This window comes from Oryctolagus cuniculus, chromosome 10, assembly GCF_051225735.1.
Source record: "Oryctolagus cuniculus isolate XC-2025 breed Fujian yellow rabbit chromosome 10, ASM5122573v1, whole genome shotgun sequence".
Taxonomy (NCBI): domain Eukaryota; kingdom Metazoa; phylum Chordata; class Mammalia; order Lagomorpha; family Leporidae; genus Oryctolagus; species Oryctolagus cuniculus.
The window spans coordinates 25,650,216-25,674,249 of record NC_142876.1 but is presented as its reverse complement, the minus strand read 5'-3'; the positions used below and the strand labels follow the sequence as shown (position 1 = coordinate 25,674,249).

At 37.5% G+C, this 24,034-nt stretch overlaps 1 protein-coding gene across 2 annotated transcripts in view; it reads left to right on the top strand.

The window, feature by feature from the left end:
• The window catches only part of DCC (DCC netrin 1 receptor), a 1,201,543-nt gene that overhangs the window by 528,686 nt on the left and 648,823 nt on the right, over window positions 1-24,034 (top strand). For both annotated transcript variants that reach the window (XM_051851212.3, XM_051851210.3), the window contains exon 3: window positions 20,762-21,046. In XM_051851212.3, coding sequence (XP_051707172.1) covers window positions 20,762-21,046 — 285 coding nt within the window. The remainder of the gene's footprint in view (window positions 1-20,761; window positions 21,047-24,034) is intronic.

Sequence of the window (24,034 nt, the reverse complement as noted above, 5' to 3'; positions counted from 1 at the left end):
TTTAGTTCTGTAACAGATATCCCCTTTGACTCTAATACAGCTTGCTTTTAAATCTCAAAAAAAAAAAAAAAAAAACAAAAACAAAAACCTGGACAGATACCCCTTTCCTGTAAAGGGAAAAACATAAAAATAATTATCCCCAATGTGATCAGATTTAAAGCAAGGGTATTATTTGATGTCTTCACTATATAAGACTTTATGAATGTGTACAGAAATATGAAGCAACATAGTCTATCCTTTAGTAATAAAATTTAATTGGTAAGAAGAGCTGCATGAAAATATTAACCATATCAATGAGTAATTGCTGGTTGTCAGGTAGATACCAAAGAAAATAAATTCAGTGAGATAAGCAGAAAAGACAAAGAATACATAGCTTTGTTTTTTCTATAAGATTGTGCTAATTTTACATATTTTAGCCATGAATTCTGCAAGTATTTGTTGAGCAACACAGTTTTTAATAAACTTGACCAAGGTTGAGCCCTCATGAGCTAGGAAAGAACAAAACAATCAGAAAGGAGTGGAGAGCAGAGGGAGGAAAAAGTAGTAGTCAGTATCTCGGAGAGAAGACCTGTCAGAAGAGGACGTGCGGTTGCTAAAGAAAACAAAGATTGAAGAGTGAATGTTCTCATAAACCCACGAAAAAACAGTCTGCTCTGATACTCACCAGATAAGAAAACTGGGGAATTATAATGTGTTCTGGGATAACTAAATTTAAGCTTTAAGTCAAGATATGGCTTTGTAACTTTTACTGACAAGAAATTACCGTAAGGATACACTTCACATGCCATTCAAAGAGGGCTTCAGATTGCTGGACTATGGTGGCATCTCAATAGATAGTTCTATATCTATGGTTCAATTCAGTAGCAGATGGCCTGAAAAATTAAACCATGATTACAGTAAGATGTCATTATGTGCTTGAAACACTCTTCTGATGCATTAGTATCTCTAAGTTACCCTAAAGACTCTCTCAAGTCTTGCTGAAACCAGAAGAGTAAAGTATATAAAAGAGTTTGCCTTAAAGAATATAAAATTTGATTAATAGTCAATTTTTAAAAACTTTCAAAAATTTATGGTAAATCTAATTATGTTAAACTCACATTTACGACCTTTTTTTTTTTCAGAAAGCTGAATGGCTAAAATTTAGCCTTTCAGAAGCAGAGTTTATCTACAGAGCCTAAGTCACTCAGAATAAGTAACATAATTAATGAGTAGTCTCATTAAATGATAATGTATTTGGCATTAAGAGCAAAGGAAATAACATTGAATTGTTCAAACTCATTTGAATTCAGTTAGTCAGTTTGCAATGTGGATTATTCACCATAAATCCCCACATTTTTTCACCTCTGTAATGAACTTCACTATTAATGTTGTCTGGTGAGCTCTGCATTTTTACCAGACCTGTGGATCCATTACAGCAGTGGGGGGGGGGGAGTAGGGGGTGGAGGGAAGAGTAGTTTTAGTTAACTCTATCTCTAGCAATTGACGGTGTCTAGCCTATCTATTCCACTGGTTTTGCTAACTGTTGGTGGATGAACGTATGGTCTGGTCTTCAGTTCTGTACTTAGCTTGTTTAAACATAGAATCATAGGATGATATAATGTTATAAATGGAAGAAACCATGAGAGTCAACTTCTCTAAACCTTTCAGGTTCAAGACTTGGAGACTGAAGTCCAATAATTTACTTGATCTTTTATGCCTTCTTGCTCCGTGTTCAAACCTCATCACCAGCTCAGGTGTCTTACTTTTGCTCTCCCCCATATCACATACATACATTAAGGCAAATCACAATGTAAATTCTTTCCTTGGAAGCCTAGCTTCATTCTTGATGCCTTCCTTTATCTCACAAGCCGCACTGCCAACCTTCAGCAGGTGCTATGAATTTTTACTACAAAAGGACTTCTCTGTTTCATAGCTACCTCACTGACCAAAGCTGTTTGTCACGTCAGCTTGACTACTGCCAAATTTCATCTGATTCCTTCTTCCACTCTGGTATTTGCCATCATTTTCTCAAACTATTCTCTGTATAGCAACCAGAATGATTTTAATAACATTTCAATGTAGTTGAAGTAAAATGAAAAGTTACTAAGATATTGTGTGGTATCTGATTTTCTACCCATTCCCTATTTGCAGTCTAATTTTATTTGCCATGTTTCTCTTTTCCCACTGCTCCTTAAAGTTTATGCTATTTCTATTGAAACATGTTTCTTTTACGGAAATACTTCCTTATATTTTAATGCTTTTTAAAGATTTATTTATTTGAAAGGCAGAGAAAAAGAGACAGATCTTTAATTCAATAGTTCATTCCCCAAATGCCCACATTAGTAAGGGCAGAGCCAAAAGTAAGAAGCCGAGAACTCCATCCTGGTATCCCACATGGATGGCAGGGGCCCAAGTGCTTGGGCCATCTTCTACTGTCTTCCCAGATGCATTAATAGGGAGCTGAATCACGAGTGGAGCAATTGGTTCTCAAGCCAGCACTCTGATAAGGAAAGCCAGGTGTCTCAAGAGACATCTTAATGCCAGCTCCTAATACTTCTTTTTAAATTGATAGATATGACAGGGGCCAGCGCTATGGCACAGCGGGTTAACACCTTGGCCTGCATCGCCAGCAACCCACATGGGCACCGATTCAAGACCCAGCTGCTCCACTTCCAATCCAGCTCTCTGCTATGGCCTGGGAAAGCAGTAGAGAATGGCCCAAGCCCTTGTGCCCCTGCACCCGCGTGGGAAACCTGGAAGAGGCTCCTGGCTCCTGGCTTCGGATAGGCTCAGTTCTGGCCGTTGCAGCCCATTGGGGAGTGAACCAGTGGATGGAAGACACTCTCTCTCTCTCTCTCTCTCTCTCTCTCTCTCTCTGCCTCTCCTCTTTCTGTGTAACTGACTTTCAAGTAAATAAATCCTTAAAAAAATTGATAGATGACAAACATCAGGAAAGATCATAAAAAAGCCTGTAAGAAATATTGCTGCCAATTTCATGGAAAACTTTTGAAGTATTTGACAGTTGAGACTTGAAGCAGTTCTGAAGAAATAATTTCTTCCTACTACACATACCTGTAGCCCACGTTTGGCTTTAGACTTAGGGGAGAAATACAGCTCTCTTCCTAGGTGTGCCGTTTTTTCCATCTTTCTCCTCAGTTCAGGTATCATTTGATACAATTGGACCCAGTAGAATGATCCTACAAGTGAAAGATTTTCATGAAAGATGAGTTACTATTTTCCAATCTACTGACATTGTTCCACTGCTGAGTGTTTGCGGAGGAGTTGACACACACAAACCTGTGTTAGGATAAACGATCATTTCAGGTCCTTGACATAGACACTGGTCCAAAAGAGACGGTAAAATTGAGACACAGAGCTTGAGCTATGTACTTTGAGTTGAACATTTTTTACCCCTTGAATAACTCTATTATAATACATCTCTTGAGTTACTCTGGGTGAAACTACTAAGATTTTGGTAATTTTTAGTGTTTTCATTATTTGAGGTTTGAATAGAGAAGATAGGCAGTCAAGCAGAAATATTTTGGTTTCCCATTTTCAGTGTGCAAAGGTGCAGCATGTAAAAGCATTTTTAAGCTCCAATTTCCCCCCAGTTGGTACTTCAAAATTTACATTAAACAGATTTATCTGAAGTCTTTATTATTCTCACAGTGGTTCCTTGCTTCTCATTTGTATGATGGGTTTTGTGGACAAAAAAAGATAATAAAATTATGAAAGGAAAAATTGAATCCTTTTGATATATTTGATGTGAATCTTTGCTGTTATCAAATTAATGAATTATATACTAAAACAAAGGCTTTGAGCTGACACAGTAGCCTCGGCTGCTTCTGTGCCTCTGTGCATTGCAAACTTCTGTCATTTAGATTTCTCCTTTCTTTCGTCTCTGTCTGTAAGTTCTGTATAGGACTCAGGTGTACATTTGTTTCCTGGTTTTTGTTTACTTGAAAGACAGAGGGACAAACAGATATGCAAGGGACAGAGATTTCCCATCTGCTGATTCCCTCCCCACATGCACACAAGAGCAAGAACTGGGCCAGGCCAAAGTCAGGAACCAGAATCTCAATCCCAGTCCCCCTGTGGGTTGCAGGAACACAACTGTGAGTCATTACTATTTGCTCTGTGCTTTATCAAGAAGCTGCAATTGGAAGTGCAATGGGATCTCAAACTCAAATACTCTGATGTGGAATGTGGGTGATCCAAGTGATGCCTTAATCAGTAGGCCATAATCTTATCTCAGGAGCGTATTTTTGAGAGGAAAAGTGATCTTACCAAATAAAATTAGAGTACAAAATATTGCCAAGGAATATCAGCAGGGCATGTCTAAGAATGTAAAAAAAAATACCTTACACAAGGTACTTGAAATAATCATGCAAAAATGGATTAAAAGGTGAATTTATTTTGGTGCAAACAGCTTTGGGAATTCGTGCCTGTTTTTTCATTAATGCATCCCCATGAACTTTTTGAAGACACTTCATTCTACCACATATTATGTAGTGTTAGTATGCATTAACTCAATCAGCACTACCAGCAACGACTGTATGCACTCAGGCTAACAGCTTGACAAGTATAACATAATTTAATCATTTAGGAAACATGCTGAGTTAAAAGTTGGGATCAATTATAACTTAACAGATTCTTGTTTCAGTGCCATTTAAATTAATAAGATAATAACTAGATAAATCTTTCTGCTAATAAGTCCATCTTTTTAAAAAATTTTATTTAAGTTATACAAGTTTCATATACACAGATTTAGGAACATGGTCACATTTCAACCTCCCCCAGCAATGCTTCAACCCATCCTACTCCTCGTTCTCACATTCCTACTCTTAATTTTAACTAAGATCTATTTTCAGTTTACTTAATGATCATATATTTAACCTTCACTAAGGAAAAGATTTCAAAAAACAATATGAAGAAAAAAACACTCTTCCTCAGTGGAGGAGACAAGGACTGTAAATATTCATTGAATCTCAAAATGTCTATTTCACTCCAATACATTACATTTCAGGTGCTCTATTAGTTACCTTGGATCAGGGACAAGTTGGTTGTAGATGCATAGATTGAATTCTGGGGTTTCTATTTTGTTCCGTTGGTCTACAAATCTGGCTTTGTGACAGTGCCAGGCTGTTTTGATTATAACTGCCCTGTACTATGTCTTGAAATCAGCTATTGTGATGCTTCCAGTTTTGTTGTTGTTGTTGTTGTATAAGATTGATTTAGCTATTTGGGGTTTCTTGTGTATCTATGAGAAGTTTAGTATCTTTTTTTTTTTTTTTTTGATCTGCAAAGAAGGTTGTTGGTATTTTGATTGAGATCACATTGAATCTGTAAATAGCTTTTGGTAGTATGCACATTTTGATGATGTTTATTCTTCCAATCCATGAACAAGTAAGATTTTTCCATTTTTTTAATGTCTTCTTCTATTTCTTTCTTTAATGTTTTGTAATTTTCATCATAGAGATCTTTGATATCCTTGGTTAAATTTATTACAAGATTTTTAATTTTTTGGAGCTATTGTGAATGGGATTGATCTTAGAAGTTCTTTCTCAGCCATGACATTGTTCATATAAACAGAAGCTATTGATTTTTCTTTGTTGATTTTATATCCTGCCACTTTACCAAACTCATTTATGAGTTCCAAGTCTCTCAGTGGATTCTTTTGCGTCCTCTATGTATGGGATCATGTCATCTGCAAATAGGGACAGTTTGATTTCCTCCTTTCCAGTTTGTATCCCTTTGATTTATTTTTCTTGCCTAATATCTCTGGCTAAAACTTCTAGGACTATAATAAGTAGCAATGGTGAGAGTGGGCATCTTTATCTTTTTCTGAATCTTGAGGAGAATGCTTCAAGCTTTTTCCCATTCAATAGGAACTGGTCATGGGATTGTCATAAGTTGCCTTGATTATGTTGAGGAATGTTCCTTCTATACTCAGTGTGCTTAAGGTTTTCGTCATGAAAGGATGTTGTATTTTATCAAATGGTTTCTTTATATCTTTTGAGATAACCGTATGGTTTTTGTTCTTCAATTTGTTAATGTGATGTATCCCATTGATTGATTTGCTAATGTTGAACCATCCCTGCATACCAGGGACAAATCTCATTTGTTCCAGGTGAACGATATTTCCAAAGTGTTGTTTGATTCAATTAACTAATATTTTGTTGAGGATTTTCACATCTATATTCATCAAGGAAATTGGTCTGGTAGTTCTCTTTCTCTTGCATCTTTTTCTGGCTTAGGAATTAAGGTGATGCAGGCTTCATAGAAGGAGTTTGGGAGGATTCCCTCCCTTTCAATTGTTTTGAATAGCTTGAGAAGAATTGGAGTTAGTTCTCCTTTAAATGTCTTGTAGAATTCAGCAGTGGAACTGTCTGGTCCTGTGCTTTACTTTGTGCTAATGGTCTTTATTACTGATTCAGTTTCCATCTTGGTTATTGGTCTGTTTAAGTTTTCTTGTCTTCATGACTGAATTTTGGTAGATTTTATGTGTTTAGGAATTACCCATTTCTTTTAGGTTTCCTAATTCATTGCCATACAGCTCTTTGTAGTAATTTCTCATGATTCAGTTTATTTTTGTGGTATCTGTTGTTAGATTTCCTTTTTAATCTCTGATTTTATTGATTTGAGTCTTCTGTTTTTTGTTTAGTTTCGCCAATGATGTATCAATTTTGTTTGTTTTTTCAAAAAAAAAAATGGCTCTTCATGTCCATGATCTCTTATATTGTTTTTTTGGGTTTCAATTTTGTTTATTCTCTATTTTAGTTATTTCTTTCCTCCTCGTAATTTGAGATTTGGTTTGTTGTTGTTTTTCTAAGTCCTTGAGATGCATTGCTAGCTCATTTATTTGGTGCCTTTCCAATTTCTTGATGTGGGCAGCTATTGCTATAAACTTCCTTCTTAACACTACTTTTGCTGTTTCCCATAAGTTTTATATGATGTGTTGTCATCTTTGTTTCCGGAAATTTTTTGATTTCTCCTTTGATTTCCTCTATAACCCACTATTCATTCAGGAGCTTGTTCATTCTCCATGTATTTGTATATAACTTAGAGATTCTTGAGTTGTTGATTTCCAGCTTCATTCTATTGCGGTCAGAAAAGATGCATGGTATGATTTATTTTTTTTGAATTTTCTGAGACTTTCTATGGTAAATCCTACAGAAAGTTCCATGAACTGATGATAGGAATGTATATTCTGCAACTGTGGGGTGAAAAGTTGTTCTGTAGATATCAGTTAGGTCTATTTGGTCTATAGTGTCAATCAGCTCTATTATTTCTTTGTTGACTTTCTGGCTACTTGATCTGAGCATTGCTAAAGTGGGGTATTTGAAGTCCCCTGTTACTATTGTATTGTAATCTCTGTCTCAATTTAGATCCCTTAACATTTCTTTTAAATAGGTAGGTGCCCTGCAACTAGGTGCATATACGTTATTAATAGTCACATCTTCTTGTTGAATTAATCCTTAGTCGTTATATAGTGTCCTTCTTTGTCTCTTTTAACAGTGTTTATGTTAGTCTATTTTGTCTGATATTAAGATGGTAACAACTGCCCTTTATTGCTTCCTATTAGCATGCAATATCTTTTTCTATCCTTTTCTTTTGGTCTGTGTGCATCTTTGTTTTGATGAGGTGTGTTTCTTGTAGGCAACAAAATAGATGGGTCTTGTTTTTTAATCCATTCAGCCAATCTGTATCTTTTAACTGGAGAGTTGACACCATTTTCATTCAATGTGACTATTGATAAGTAATGACTTGGCCCTCCCATTTCTCCATAAATATTTCTATTGTTTACTCTGGATTTCTTTAGTACTTTTAATGGGATATCTTCTGCCTTCACCTTGTATAATGATGGCTGTATGCCTATGTTTCTGTTTGTAACACATCCTTAAGCCTCTTTTGAAAGGCTGTGAGAATGGCTCAAAATTCTTTCAATTTCTTTTTGTTGTAGAAGGTCTTTATTTCACCTTCATTCATAAATGAGAACTTTGCAAGATAGAGTATTCTGGGTTGAATTTTTCTCTCAAGACTTGGACTATATCTCACCATTCCCTTCTAGCCTGTAGGATTTCTGATGAGAAATCAGCTGGGAGTCTAATTGGAGATCCTCTGAAAGTAATCTGGTGTTTCTCTCGTGCACATTTTAGAATATTTCTGTTTTACATGTAGAGTTTGACTACAATGTGTCATGGTGAAGATCTTTTCTGGTCATGTCTGTTTAGGAGTTCTATGTGGTTCCTGTACTTGGACATCCCTTTCTTCAAATTAGGGAAGTTTTCTGTAATTATTTCACTAAAAACACCTTCTAATCCATTCTTGCTTTCTACATCTTCAGGAACTCCTATGACTCATATTTTGAATCATTTGATAGTATACCATATGTTGCCAATACTCTTTTATAGATTTTTTTTATTCTTGTTCCTTTTTTTTTTTTTTTTTTTTTTGGTTTGATGGTAAGATTTCTGAATTTTTGTCTTCTAGTTTGGATTGTCTTTCTTCTGCCTAACCAAGTCTTCTGTTAAGGCTTTCTATCACATTTTTCATTTGATCTATTGAATTCTTAATTTCTATTATTTCATTTTGATTTCTCTTTAAAATCTCAGTTTCATTGGAAAAAATTTATGTGTGGTTTTCTTTGGCTTGTGGATTTGCTTCTGCTCGCTTTTGAGTAGTCCTATGATTAAATTTTTGAATTCTGTTTTTGGCATTTCCTCTATCTCTTCATCTTCACATTCTCATATTGTTCCCTTGGGAGAGTCATGGTGTCTTCCTTATTCTTGTTTCTTGAATTTCTGCATTTGTTGTTTTTAGGCATTTGTAGGGTTGGTTTTTGTTTTGTTCCTCTGATGTCTTTTATCTTTGAGCTTTGCTTCTGTCGCTTAGTTGCTGCCTGTACTTTCAGTATTCAGGTGTGTGGTGGGTGTGTCCAGGGAGCTCCATTCAGTGCTCCAGGGTGAGGCAAGTATCCGAGGTAACACCCAAGTTGGGCATGGTAGATCTCAATGCCTGGATGTTAGCTCCCAGTGTTTTCTGTGTCACCGTATGAACTGCACACATGATCTGTGCGGCCCTCACTGTGAGCATAGTGAGCATGTGGAGCCACTCTGGGTGATTTTTCAGAGACCTAACTACTCCCTGTACCTTTTCATGTAACCACTAAGTCTTCATGGTCTCAGCACAGAAGGCTTCCATAGCCACTGAGTGCAGAGACTTCTGTATGCCCTCTCAGCCTGTCCAGTCATCAGAGAGGCAGATGTTTCCTGGGACAGCTCTTCCTAGGTGTCTTGATCCTGGGAGGCTACGGGCGCCTCCCCATCCTATGTGATTGCACAGCCACCTCCCATCTAGGCTCAAAGTCAGTGGGAACTGCGGATTGTGCCCTCCACTGGAATCACTGGATCACATGGGTACACAAGAGCCACTGGCCAAATGTAGCTCCACCACTGCCACCGGTACTGCTGTGAAGGTGATGTCTTAGCCAGTTGCTCTGTGTGCACACAAGGGCTTGTGCAGCTGCTGCCCAGATTTAACATGGTGCCCACCCTTTCTCAGCTGGGCAGCGGGCTCTGTTATGGGGAAGTTGGTACAAGACAAACATACCCCCTCTACTTCCACTGGGTACATGGGCGACAGCTAGCCCCCATTCTCCAGACCTGACTCAAAACACACTCTCCCTCCAGTTATATTGACATGGGTTGCTGTAGTCTGGTCTCACATCTGTCCCCAAGCTGACACTGGCTCCTGCTCTCAGCCACTGTAATCATGCATTGTACCTGCATTCATGCTGCTCGTCTGCATCCTCCACACAAGTCCATGAGTTCCTCCTTCTCTTGTAGGATTTCCAGTGTGGTTTTTCTCTCCAGTTCTCCCCTAAAAGTGCATTTCACACACCCCTTTCCTTCACTGTTTATCTCTAATCTATTGCGTTACATCACTCCCTAATCTGTCATCTTGCTTGTAAGCCTATCTATTGTTGGAGCTTCATCATTTGTTTGGTATAAACAGATTTATGTCCCATTATCATTTACATTGAAAATAGAAAAACATCTTTAATAGCTAACGACTTGATTATGCTATGGTGGTGGTTACATAAATACAAGGAGTGGCAAACAACAGGCTCATTTATTGCTCTTCTACAACAGCCTTGGGACATGAAGCTCACTCCTTCTCAATGTGCAGTGGATGCTTCCTTACCCTGAGATTTCCTTTGTCACTAGTTGAGGTTCTTGAAAGGGTATGTTACATGGGAGCCACCTGCAGTGTGTCTCTAAAGCTCAGAAAGCCTTTTGGCTTACTTAGAGTTCAGCAGTCAATTTAAATCCACACTTGGGAACAGGAGTATTTCAGATCTCACTTTTTTTTTTTTTCAGGTTCTGGAATATTTGCACATACATAATGAGACACTTTGAGGATGGGATGATATCTAAACATATATCCAATTTTGTTTCATACATACCTTATACTTTTAGCCTGATGGTAATTTTATGCAAAATTTTCATAATGTTATTCATGAAGCATAGTTTCATGTTATGGAATTTTCTGTTTGTATCATGTTTACTCAAAGTGTTTTGAATTTTGGAATATTTCAGATTACTAAAACAGTGATGCTAAATCCCTCTGCATTTCTGTCTTTGTATTAAAGAGAGTGAGTATTCTCATAGGGCATTGGCTTATGGTTATGGAGGCTAGGAAGTCCAGGATATGCAGCAGGCAAGTTGGACACCCAATAGTATAGTTTCATTTTGACTTTAAAGAACTGATAGCTGGGAGATTTGATAGTGTAAATTCTAATTCAAGTTCAAGCCCAAAAGCAAGGTAAAGACTAATGCCCCAACTTGAATATCTTTAGGCAGGAGAATTTGCTCTTGTTTTGTGTTCTCTCTTTAAGCCTTACATGGACTGTTTAAGGCTTGACTGGGGGATTTATTCTACTTTACTGGGTTTATGGATTCAAAAGTTACTCTTCTCCAGAGATACCCTTATCAACACATCCACAGTCTGGTTTGGCTACATGTTTGGGTGCTTTGTGACCCAGTTAAGGTGACATATAGAATCAGTAATCATGCTGACTGAGTAAATGACCTGGAAATTCCCAAATCGTAACATAATCAGTGCTCCTTCGGGGCCATGGCTGGAGAACCTAGATAAATTATAGAAGAGATGGTGGCAGTGACAATGGAATCATATCAGTTTTAAAGACCTGCTTTTCTCTTATTTGGATGATTTAACAGTTTTAAGTTGTACATGATTTTAAGTAGGCGAAATAAATATCAGCCACAACTTTCATGAGTGTTATGACCGTTCATTGGCTGTGCATAAGATTTAAGCTCGATGGAAAGCCTGAGCCTAAATTCTGTAAAATTGTTCATTACTATTGATTATAAACCAATCTCAGCTTTCTAAAATATGACGTTTATCTGCAGAGTTCAAGATGAAAATTAAGTTATTGTCAAAGCTGGTAGAAGTAACCATCTCTTCATGAAATCAATATGTTCATGAAGAGTTGTTTGCAATTTGCACTGGCTCTAAGGTGCTAAAATTGAGTGTTAGAATTGTTCACCATGTCTCCTTTTGTATTTTTGACATGATTGTTTTAAAAAAAAGTTTCAAAACTTTTTGAAAAATGTCAGTTTTCTCACTTTTTAAACAAACATGATTTTATATTAGATACAATGTATATACCATAATTTGCTTAATTAGTTACCAGTTGTGTTACTAAGCCCATTTTCGGTTTTTTACTGTTTAAAAAAATGTTGTACTGAATAATTTTGTATTTTTTTTCTTCATATGCTTGTGGAAAGATTGCTAGAAGTAGAATGAAGGGGTTAAGTTATGATGAACATTGCTAAATCCCTTCTCAAAAGTAATGTATTAATTCACACTTCTGGAGCAATATTATTACATTAAAAGTTTGAAATATTGGTAGACTAACATACTATGGCATTTTTGCCCTATGTTTTATGCATTTTAATTACCAGTAAACAGTCTTATATATTAGAAAGTTTGTTCTTGAAAAATTCCCTGAAGCAAATCGCTAACTAACTGAAACTTCTAACTGATCCATATAATAAATAAGAGTTTCCAAATGGCTGATGCCTGTGATGGGTTAATGAGTAATTTCAGTCATCAAAGTTATGACAGCATAGTTAAAGGATAGTTGCCACTAGGTTTTTTTTCTAGCTTCCTCTGTAAATAAGGATTTCTTCCTAACTTTCATAGAGAATAAATGGCATTGATGCTCAATATAAATTGATTAGATTTTATGAAGAAGCTATATCCAGGAAGACAATACCATATAAGTTTGAGAAGAGGTGGTGGAACTCCCCTTATAATTTAATATTGTGCTGAGAATAGCTAGTATAGCATAGCTCTGTTGGATAAGTAAACAGTTATTAAAATGCTACTAAGAACAATGCTTTTTAAAACTGCTTCCATTGACCCTGGAGTGAATGAAAGTCAGGGATAGACTGTGCTGATTCAGTGCTGTCTGATGTTAATAATGAAATCAAGATAAGCATGCCTTTACTCCATGGGCGCAGTTAATATCTGATTACCACCTCCAGGAGAACGTTGGGTTGGGACTGAAATGCAGGCCCTGACTTGCTGGCTGATCTTGACAGTGCCTTTATAGCATTCATTCCCTCAGAGAGGGTACTCTAGTTTGTAATGACACCATGATCTTCATGATGTGATTAAGAAGGACAAGTTGGGAGAGTCCATAATTTCATGGATTTGAAGGCAAGTGAAAAAAGAATTGCAGCAAGGCACCTAGATGAGACTCCACTTCATTTTTGGTTTCATTCCATCAATTTTTTGCTGCTTTGATGAATCTGAGACTGTACCTGTCATTATATTATGTTGAACTATACCAATGTAAGATTCTGAGAAACCACTAGATGCCATTTCTTCTTGACTGTTTTTGGCATGGGGATAAGTTCATTGTGTTCTCTAAACTTTCAGAGCTGACCAGACAAACTGACTTCATGATTTGCCCATGTTGTTTTCCTTTGACTTTTGCATTTCTTCTTTGATATCTTTCTCAGTTTCAATCAATTGGCTCCAAAGCTGTTTCTTCTAAGATCATAACACTGGGCACATGTATCGGCGCCTGTCAAGTGCTGACTAGTCCCTCTTTGCAATGTCCATGTATGAGATTTTGTTTTCAGCCAAGCACCTAGGAGTCTGTAATTTTTCCAATGAACCTGAAGCAAATAAAAAGGAAAGTAACTCACAAAGAGACATGGGCCATAAAGGCAGAAATGAGCTTCTAACTAATTCCATGAATATTCTTTATTAGTCTTTGGCTGCTTTTTTAAAATGGCTAAATCTAGAGAAGCTCTCTTTGGATTGTATCTCTTCTCTGCCCTTCGGCTAATTTGAAAATTAAAGCGAGGCCACGGAGGTCTGGCTTTGAAGGGACATAACCTGCAGGCTTTAATTTGGAGCAAACAAAGCATTTACTGCAGCTCTCCTCTGGCAGTTGTGGTTGCAGGATATTACCGTGTTGCAGAATATTTAAAAGCAAGGCATGTTTCCAACCCCAAGGTCTGTCCCCCGATTGATAAGTCTCTTTTTATTAAATGAACTTTAATTACTTAATAATTAGATCTTCCATAGGCAAAGATGTGGATCTTGATAGTCTGCCAACAGGGCTAGAGGGCAGTCAGAAGAATGTGCCATTTTCAGATTAGAATGTAAAAGAAGGAATAAGCCCATTCTGGTGGTTGGTGGGTGGAGGAGAGGGCTCTCTAGAGACCCTGCGTCTCCATGTAAATGGACTGCAAAATGTCTTTTTTTCTATCTTTGCTTAAAAACCAAAGTAGTTTAGAATGAAGTGAATTGGAGTGCATGTCTAAGATACCGAGAATTTCTGACGGGATGTGATGGAGATATATCTTAGTCTGTATGGTGCATATACACATGCGTGGAAGGGCAGGGAGGGACTATTGTTCTTGTTTAGTCCTGCGAGCCAAGCCTAACACTTTTGATGTCCTTACAGATTTAGTAGGGTTCTATTGATTGCCATGCTGATTTTTTTCTTTCTTTCTTTTTTTGTTGTTAAGCATCAGAAAAGAAAAGCTCAAATGAAAAATGTTTGGTGCTTTTGCTATTAACATTTCTATTGCCCTAGTGACAGTAAATGTTTTGATTGTGCTTGGCTTCCAAGGAAATATGTATTGGCCTGGAGGAGATTGATGGCTATAGCCTTCACCTAGGCTGTTCAGCTGAGTGGTGGCCAGGCCTGAGCCTCTGACAACTGTTCTTGGGCACAGTGATATGAGGCCAAGATGGGTAAATCCCATTCAGAATGTCCACTTGACCACAGGTTAAACTTATGGCACTTAGATAGAATTTTCATGGATGCATTAGTCATAACTTCCTGTTCCTCCATTTTCTTTTAAAATGAAAAGGGTTTAATTGTATACTTACTGGCCTCAGCACTCTCACATTTCCCTGATGAAATCACTGCTTTCTCTGTTTTAACCATTTGTGCCTCCCCTATCATTGCTGCTCTCCCAGGATTTTCCAGTGTTTAGAGCCTGTGATGCTTAAATCTACCATCCTAATGTATGTATAGATATGGATATAGATAGTTTGTTTTTCATCAAATGTTTAATGGCCAAGTATTTTTCATGCACCTTGCCAAATGCTTTTAGTATAAAGTAGACCCTGGCCCTACTTCTGTGGAATTTGCAGGTTAGCTGAGAAGATGGCTGTTAAATAAGTCTCACAGTTCATTAATTTTAATTGACGTAAGTGCTGAAAAGGAGACCTATAAGATAATGGTCCTATCTTGGCTTGGGTGAGCTTCTATGAAGAAGTGAAAGGAGAAAGTCAGAATTCCGATTCTGCATTGGCATTCCTAAATGTCAGGTATCCATGCACTGTGTTACTAAAGAGCTGAAAAGAGTGAAACCTTCTCTTTTCCTTGCATGGATAGTTAGTTAATGTTCCAGATAATAATTGGGGTAGAGCTGTTTACAGGCCTTTAGCAACATTTAACAAAATAACATATATAAATGGGCATTTAGTGAATCCTTTTAGTCTGAAAATTAGTATTAGAGAATTACAGAAGGATCTTTTGTAGAAATCAAAATAAACAGAGTGAGACCCATTGCTCTACTATACTTTCCTAATGGCCATGTAGCTCTTGCTAATAGCATTTGATGGATCCAATACAAGTATAATAGTATGTTGATGGGGCCGGCGCCTTGGTGCAGTAGGTTAATCCTCTGCCTGTGGTGCTGACATCCCATATGGGCACTGGTTCCAGTCCCAGCTGCTTCTCTTCCAATCCAGCTCTTTGCTGTAGCCTGGGAAAGCAGTAGAAGATGGCTCAAGTCCTTGCACCCTGCACCCAAGTGGGAGACGGGGAAGAAGCTTCTGGCTTCAGATCGGTGCAGCTGCGGCCATTGTGGCCATTTGGAGAGTGAGCCAACAGAAAGACCTTTCTCTCTGTCTCTCCCTCCCACTGTCTGTAACTTTACCTCTCAAATAAATAAAAAAAAATCTTTAAAAAAATTTTAAAAGTATGTTAACATCATAAAATTTCTGATGCTAAAGCCCAGATACTTTTACTGTGTATTAGTCATTTATAAAATTTGAATTAAAGATGCCTGTGTTTATTATTTTTAGGGCAAGAGATAAAATGGAGCTCCCATATGTGTCTGAACTCTCCATATGTAAAACAACATGTTCTTCACTTTTTATAGTTCCTCACTAATAGTTTCTGGTGTTTGTTCGCACGTGGAAGTGCAGATAATATCTAAACTTAGGAGTTGGCTGGAGTGAGTTATTTCAAGAAAGTCCAGGTGCTCCCAGATTTAAAGTTGGCTCATTACCCTGGGCCAGTCTGTGTGGGAAGGTAGGTTCATTCTTGGAAACTTTTCCACAAGGCTAACATGGAAAGCCCTCTGAGAGCATCAAAAATAGGTGTCTATGCTGTTTTTAATAGTGTGGTACTTCAGGCTGAAGTTTGCCTGTGAGAAGTCAATTCAAGATCCCTGTAGAAAACAAAATCCTCAAATTCTCAAGCCCCTCTTTGAAAATGACATTGTATAGGCATATAATCTATGCACAAACTTTAAATAATCCCTAACTCATTTATAAATACCTAATACCATGTAAATGCTATTAAATTGTTGTTTTGTATTGCTTTAGGGAATAATGACAAGAAGAACTAAGTCTGTACGTGTTTAATACAGACAGTTTATTTGGAGGGGTAACTATGTTTAATGTATGTTTGATAGAATCTTCAGATGCAGAACCTGCAGATAGGAAGGGCCAACTGTGCTTACTGAACAACGCTTACCCAGTACTCTGATGCTGCTTGGAGCTTCAGGAGTGGAGAGTTTTTTTTTTAAACTTTTATTTAATAAATATTATTAATAAATATAAATTTAATAAATATTATTTAATAAATATAAATTTCCAAATTTATGGATTACAGTGGCTTCCCCCCAATAACCTCTCTCCCACCAGCAACCTTCCAATATCCCGCTTCCTCTCCCATCCCATTCACATCAAGATTCATTTTCAATTATCTATATATACAGAAGACCAATTTAGTATATACTAAGTAAAGAGTTCAACAGTTTTGACATATAAGAAACTCGAGGCATTTTCAGTGAGGTTAGGGCAAGACAGTACCCTTAAAAAGTGGAATATTTCAGTTCCTTACCATAAAAAAAATCATGTTACAGTATGGCTGTTTGAAAGAGTTTTGTTCCAATAATCAATTCCTTCTGTAAAGTGTTGATAACACCTAAAAATAAAGCTGTTGTGAAGATTAGGAGAGACAATTTATAAAGGTGCTTAAGGATAGTGTAAGTGATAAAACGGAGACCTTGCCTAAGATACCCAGCTGGCTAAATGGTAAAGCTGAGACATGGGCCCAGGTAACCTGGTAGCCCAGTGTTATCATCCATAATTCCAAAATGCCATTGGGAGTGTCAGAAAGTGTGAAAGCCAAAGCCAAAACTCAATTTTCAAAATTTGGCTATTTGTAATATTCAAAATATTTAGTCACATAGAACCTCAGCAAGCATTTGTTTATTGCTTTTCTTTCAGTAAATATTTTATATACTGTATAGAAATAAAAGAAATGTATATGCAAGCAGACAAGCATTTTTTAGGATTTTATTTATGCACCCATCTCTGTGTAGTATCTGTAAGTCCTAAGTACTATAAAAACTCAAAAGGAGAAGAGATTATTTCCCATCAGTAAGAGCAGGGAAAAGATGGACCCTCTTGACTCATTCTTTAAAGTGGCTACAGGTTGGATAGATCTCAGGAGAGTGGGGATACTTTTTTAGAGGAAGAAGCATGAGAAATACTATTAAGGAAGCTGTGTTTAGGGCATGGGCATGTTCACGAGATCTGAGAATGGTTTTGAGGAATTGTAGAAGATAAACCTGGAAGGTACTTTGTGATAGATTGCTGAGTACATGTTCAGCCATAACCTTTATTCAGTATTTGAGGCACAATGTAACAGCAGAACATTTGAGGAACACCGTAATTGCTTGATTGAAGCAAAAAGTGTGATAATTTAGGATACATATGTTTTGATTATGTTTGGAATGGACTTGAATAGATCTAGGAAATCTTATGATTGCAGTGGGTCAGATATCTGAAGAGTCAGAAGAGAATACAGTTGAGTAGTTAACAATTTTTTGTGAATGCATAGTTAAAATTATACCCGTATCTCTCTATGTAGAAAGCATTAAATTGTTTGTATTGCGTTAGAGCATTAAATGACACTTCTGAAACTATTACAATTCATTTTTATGAGTTATAGTAGGTATAATGTTCATTACTAGACGTTCATGTGCGTGCCTAGAAAATACAATACTAAGCTGATGGCCTAAGACTTCATTTAAGACTGTTGGTTGTTGTGACAGCACTATGAGAAATGCTACAATTCAGTAAAATATCCAGAGTATTAATCTAAGTCATTTAGAGCCTTATAAATTTGGATTTCCTTTTTGAAACACTGAGTTTACCTTGTACAGACAAAAAGAAGCAACAAATTATGTTTATAATTTCCCTCTGTGACAGAAAATCAAATATTAGAAAATTCCAAACATTGCATTATCTTTTGAATTAGATATAGTTCTGACCTTAGAATATACACTGGGCAAGTATGAGGAATAGTAGTCAATTATGTTGACCAATTTTCTTCATATATAATCTCTCACCTTATGTGATTCTTCAAGCCAGATGCAGTGACATAATGGTTGGTGCCCCGTGTAGAGATAGAGCTATTGTGATGATCTGGGTAGCTCCATGGATTCAGATTTCAGAGCCATAAATTAGTGATAAGATGAGGAATTTTAGTACCTATAGGTGTGGCATACATTCCAGTAGGTAAATTAATATTCACATCTATATGAAGTTTTCTGCATAGCCTAGCAGTGATCATTTACTAGTGTGAAAATTCCATCTGCAGAATTGCAGTTCTGTCTGCGTGGGTATCACTCACGTGACAGTGGCCTTTAGGAGCTTGTACCTATTTCATGTGTGACATTGACAACTTCGTATTTCATATATTTAGTTACCTTTCTGTTTCAAAAGCCCTAGTCCCTGAAAGGGACATGAAATTCCACCTTCACCTGGGAAAGATTTCACTATAGCATTTCTAATATTGTCTAAATTATGCTGAACCCAGCCATTTTGCCTTTGTGGTTTTGGCCCCAGAAATATTTTATTAGATTGTAGGGAAAACTAGGACTGTATTAATAAAGCCAAGTTCAAACTAACACTGGTTAAAAGAGAAAGTAGAATTTGTTATTGACTAAATATTGATGGAAAAATAAAAAGTCTTGACATGATTAAAACATGAACCTTTGATGTTCTGACTTAATTAAAATAACATGTAAAATAGAAATTATAGAATCATAAATGATTAGCAAAACTTGATTTGAACCTAAAACTGACAATAAGTGTACTTTAACTGTTAAATGTACATACAATGAGAATAATTCTAGTAGGATTATAGCAAATATTTCAATATAACTGTGATAAATAGTACATGAATCAAGGAATCAAAATTATTTGGTTGAATTGGCTGTAGAAAATAAAATTGCCAATCATCTATCACTGGTTACATAATTCATACAAACGTGCTTGTTTGTAATCATTAAGAAAAAATTTCATAGTCAAGCATTAGTGTAAAGATGATTTCTTGTTCATAAAAGAGGGGTCAAAAGGGAAGAATCAAAATATCTTCTCTCAAGAACAACACAAAGACAGAGGCATTGTCTATCACCATGTTTATTTGCACTCAGTGATGGGCAGTTTACTTATTTTCTTTGTCATCTACATTTATTTTTTTTTAAATATTTATTGTATTTGTTTGAAAGACAGAGTTACAGAGAGAGGTAGAACCAGAGAGAGAGAGAGAGAGGTCTTCCATCTGCTGGTTCACTCCCCCAAATAACTGCAATGGCCAGAGCTGAGCTCATCTGAAGCAAGGAGCCAGGAGCTTCTTCTGGGTCTCCCATGTGGGTGCAGGGTCTCAAGGACTTGGGCCATCTTCTACTGCTTTTGCAGGCCATAGCAGAGAGCTGGTTCAGAAGAGAAACAGCCAGGAGTCGAAACAGAGCCCATATGGGATGCAAGTGCTATAGGCTGGGGCTTTAACCTGCTGCGCCACAGCGCCAGCCCCTGTCCTCTACATTTCTTCAATCTCATGTATAAATGCATTATTTTCACATTATTCCATGTGAACATCATCAGGATCATGTGAGTCAGCTGTTATTCACTTTATGCTCCAAAGAAATAAAAAACAGGCTAAAAAAATTCATACCTAGCAAGTGGCCAAATCAGGCCAAAATCCAAGCAATTCTAATACTAACCTTAGGGTTATTTTAGTGCACCACAGCCACACCTGGCAATACTGCTGAATTTGTACCTTAAGCAGGCTATCCAAAAAAATTGTCTGTTGTGGTGGCTCACAGGATCTGCTCTCTTGAAACTTCTCTAGATTATGCTGAATAACCACTCTGTGCATCCTCATGATTTCTTAGTTTTATGTTCGAAGATGGCTAACTGGTAGAGCATGGTGCCACAAGTTTGAACTAGGGCATATTTGCAGGATTGCTGCATCGTTAACATGAAAACTTGCATGTGGAATTTGACTTCTCTGAGCCCCAGGTTCCTCCTCTGTAAAATTAGCATGGTCCTGTCTGCTCTGCCTTACAGGACTGTTTCACTAAAATTCATTCAACTGTGAGCTTCTGGAAATGAATGGCAGCATCGTCATCATTTTCTTTTGTAGCCACAGAACCTCCTGTAATGCCACACACATATTATTAAAGTGTGAAGAGCAAATGAGATGAGATTTGAGAGATTATTTTGTAAAATATAATTTTTGGGGCCAGCATTATAGAGAGCAGGTCATACTGCCACCTGTGATAACAGCATCCCATATGGGCACCGATTCAAGTCCCAGCTGCTCCAGTTCTGATCCAGCTCCCTGCTAATGTGCCTGGGAAGGCAGCAAAGATAGCCTAAGTGCTTAGGCCCCTGTCACCATTGTGGGAAACCAGGATGGAATTCCAGGCTCCTAGTGTCAGCCTGGCCATTGTGGCCATTCAGGGAGTGAACAAATAGATGGAAGAACTCTTTCTCCCTCTCTTTAACTCTTCCTTTCAAATAAAATAAATACAGCTTTATATATGTATATGTATAATTTTCCATGGAGAATAAGAGTGATTGTTTTTATTAGAGATGATTGTGCCTCATCCTTCTTTCTTTGTTTTTCTCTTAGGACCATTGAGGTTCCTTTCCCAGACAGAATCCGTCACAGCCTTCATGGGAGATACAGTGCTACTTAAGTGTGAAGTCATCGGGGAGCCCATGCCAACAATACATTGGCAGAAGAACCAGCAAGACCTGACTCCAGTCCCAGGGGACTCTAGGGTGGTGGTCTTGCCCTCTGGAGCATTGCAAATCAGCAGACTTCAGCCAGGGGACATTGGAATCTATCGATGCACAGCTCGGAATCCAGCCAGCTCCAGAACAGGAAATGAAGCAGAAGTCAGAATTTTATCAGGTATTATAGTGTTCTTTAATATTTCAGAATGATCATCTCTAGGATAGTTCAAGTAACAATTATTTTACAGTTGCAATTTTCATTGCATTTGCTGTTGATTATTCTGTCCTTTCTTGCTGAGACACTTGATGACATTATGCCAACAGTTCTTGTTTTTCCATGTCTTGTCTTTGAAGTATGTATATCTCCTTAATTTTGGCCTCATTCATTCATTTATTTACTCATTCCATTCATCCATGCATCCATTCATTTCATTAATATTTAAGGAGTGTTTCTTTTAGCAAGAGCTGTTGGTAAAGATCTCATGTATTAGTTCATTTTCCCCTAATAACGCTAAAAAGGCCAAGTTATCCCTGTTTTCAAAGGATGAAAACATTAGCAAGGTTAAAACCCTTCCTTAAGTTAATATTGGGAAATCATTTATGCATTTTCTCACGCACGGATTTCTAAGTATTTGCTCAGTACCAGAGATACAGCATTGACTGACAGAGGGACTGGTCTGTTTGAATTTTGAATGAATTCAAACAAATAATTACAATAAAGTATGATCTTAATGAAGTGTCTTTCTCCATCTCTCATTTTCTTTTCTCAGGCATATCCCTACGACCTTGGCCTCTTTTTCCTCTCCTTAATTATGAGAGATTAGATTGAGTATTCTCTAAGATCTCTTCCAATGAATGCTCCTATTATAACTACATGTTATGTATTTTCTCATTTAGACTTACTTAGACTCACTTAGGGGAATCACAAAATAAAGTACACACAGGGGCTGGCGCTGTGGCGTAGTGGGTAAAGCCGCACTTGCAGTGCGGCATCCCATATGGGCGCCAGTTTGAGTTCTGGCTGCTCCTCTTCTGATCCAGCTCTCTGCTGTGGCCTGGGAAAGCAGTGGAAGATGGCCCAAGTTCTTGGGCCCCTGCACCCACATGGGAGACCTGGAAGAAGCTCCTGGCTCCTGACTCTGGACTAGCACAGCCCCGGCCGTTGAGGCCATTTGGGAAGTGAACCAGCGGATGGAAGAACTCTCCTCTCTTTCTCTCTCTCCCTCTTTCTCTGTAACTCTGCCTTTCAAATGAATAAAATCTTAAAAAAAAAAAGTACACACTTGGGTAATTGGGTCAACTACTTCTGGAAGCATGGATATTGGCTCCTGCCTTCTGTTAACTGTGTGTATCTATCAAAAGTACTGCATCTTTGCAGCAAAGTAGTATTCTTAAGTGATTATAAAAGTAGGGTGACAAATTGAATCAAAGTTTCTAGATGTTTTAATTAAGGACATCTCCAAAACCTCTTTCTCAGTATTTTGTATATTCTCTCCTCCATTTGTTATAGAAATATTGACACATTTGTCAGTAACCATAAATAACACTATTATATATTACATCCACCAAGCAGAGACAGGTACAAATACAGCATTTATTTCCAGTGCATACATTCATTTATTTAGGCATGCCTTAAAAAGACACAAAAATTTAATATTTAAAAATTCACATTTCTTTTTTTTTTTTTTTAATGCATCTGTTGATCAATCAGATTGGAAATCAGGGTAAGCCATGAAATAAATTGGCAGGGATATGTGTCAGGATCTCCCCCTTCAGGAACTGGCCAGGTTGCCACGAAGGAAGAGTCGAGGAGACTGAGGAAGGTCAAGCTAAACACACTTTATTGATACTCTAGGCGACTAGGAGGAGAGATTGCTCAAGCCTACTCCTGTGGGCACTAGGCACTACAGACCGGGGAGAGAGGCTGAGCAACCTCTGGTTTACAGCGTCTGAGGGTCCCCTTATATACAATTTCTAGAGGCTAGCCCTGCCCACATTCCGACCTCCCAGGGTCCCATAGTCATGGCAACCACAGTTTGTGGTTAGGCCCTCTAGTTAGGCCATCCATTTTTAAATCTTACCAGCTAGGGTGGTTGCCTTTCTATTTTTCTTTCAAGCTGCGCTACTGGGTAGTTACTTTCTTTCAAAGGGTGCTACGGTTACTTTGTTTCAAACTGTGCTACAATTACTTTCTCCATGAATGGTTCCCTAACAATATGTGTGATTATTGTATTTTTAAAATATTTATTTATTTAGTTGAAAGGCAGAGTTACAGAGAAGCAGAAGTAGAGAAAGAGAGAGAAGTCTTCCATCCACTGGTTCACGCCCCAAATGGCTGCAATAGCCAGATCTGGGCTAATCCAAAGCCTGGATCTTGGAGCTTCTTCCAAGTCTCTCACATGAGTGCAGGGACCCAAGGACCTGGGCCACCCTGTACTACTTTCTCAGCCAATAGCAGAGAGTTGGATCAGAAGAGAAGAAGCCAGGACCACAACTGGCACCCGTGTGGAATGCTGGCACTGCAGGTGGTGGCTTTACCTGTTCTGCCAGTGCTGGCCCATGTTTGATTATTTTGATAGGACTAAGGCACCTGTTTTCCAATAGTATAAAAGAATCAAGTTGGATTAATTATTAAATTTAAAATGGAATATTTTGAAAGATACAGAGATACAACAAAGTCCTCCAACTGCCATTTACCTTTATTTACTTTGTAAAGCACATTTGCATTGTAATGCATAAAGATTTATTTAAAACCAAATTGTGTGATGTAATTGGGATAAAATCAGTATTTGAAGTTCTTTGGAGAAGTATGGATATTTCTTGCCTGAATGAGAACATCTTGTTTAAAAAAATTATACCTAATGAGAATTTTTTATGTGCTGTTAATTCAAATACAAAATTTCAAAAAGTTATTATAAAATAATGTATGGACAGATGTTATTGTCTTTATTAAGCCTGACTCATATGCTATTGAACATAGGATGGACTTGTTGAAGGGGAATGTGTTTGGCACATTTATTCTCAAGTTTACAAGTTTGTTTGGAGGTCAAATACACAGGTACACATTAAGTACAAGATGGAGCAAAATGTGAATGAATGGATGGTCCATCCTAGCCTCTCTTAGTTGTCAGTTTATGGTTCTCTGATTTTAAAGATCAAGATAATC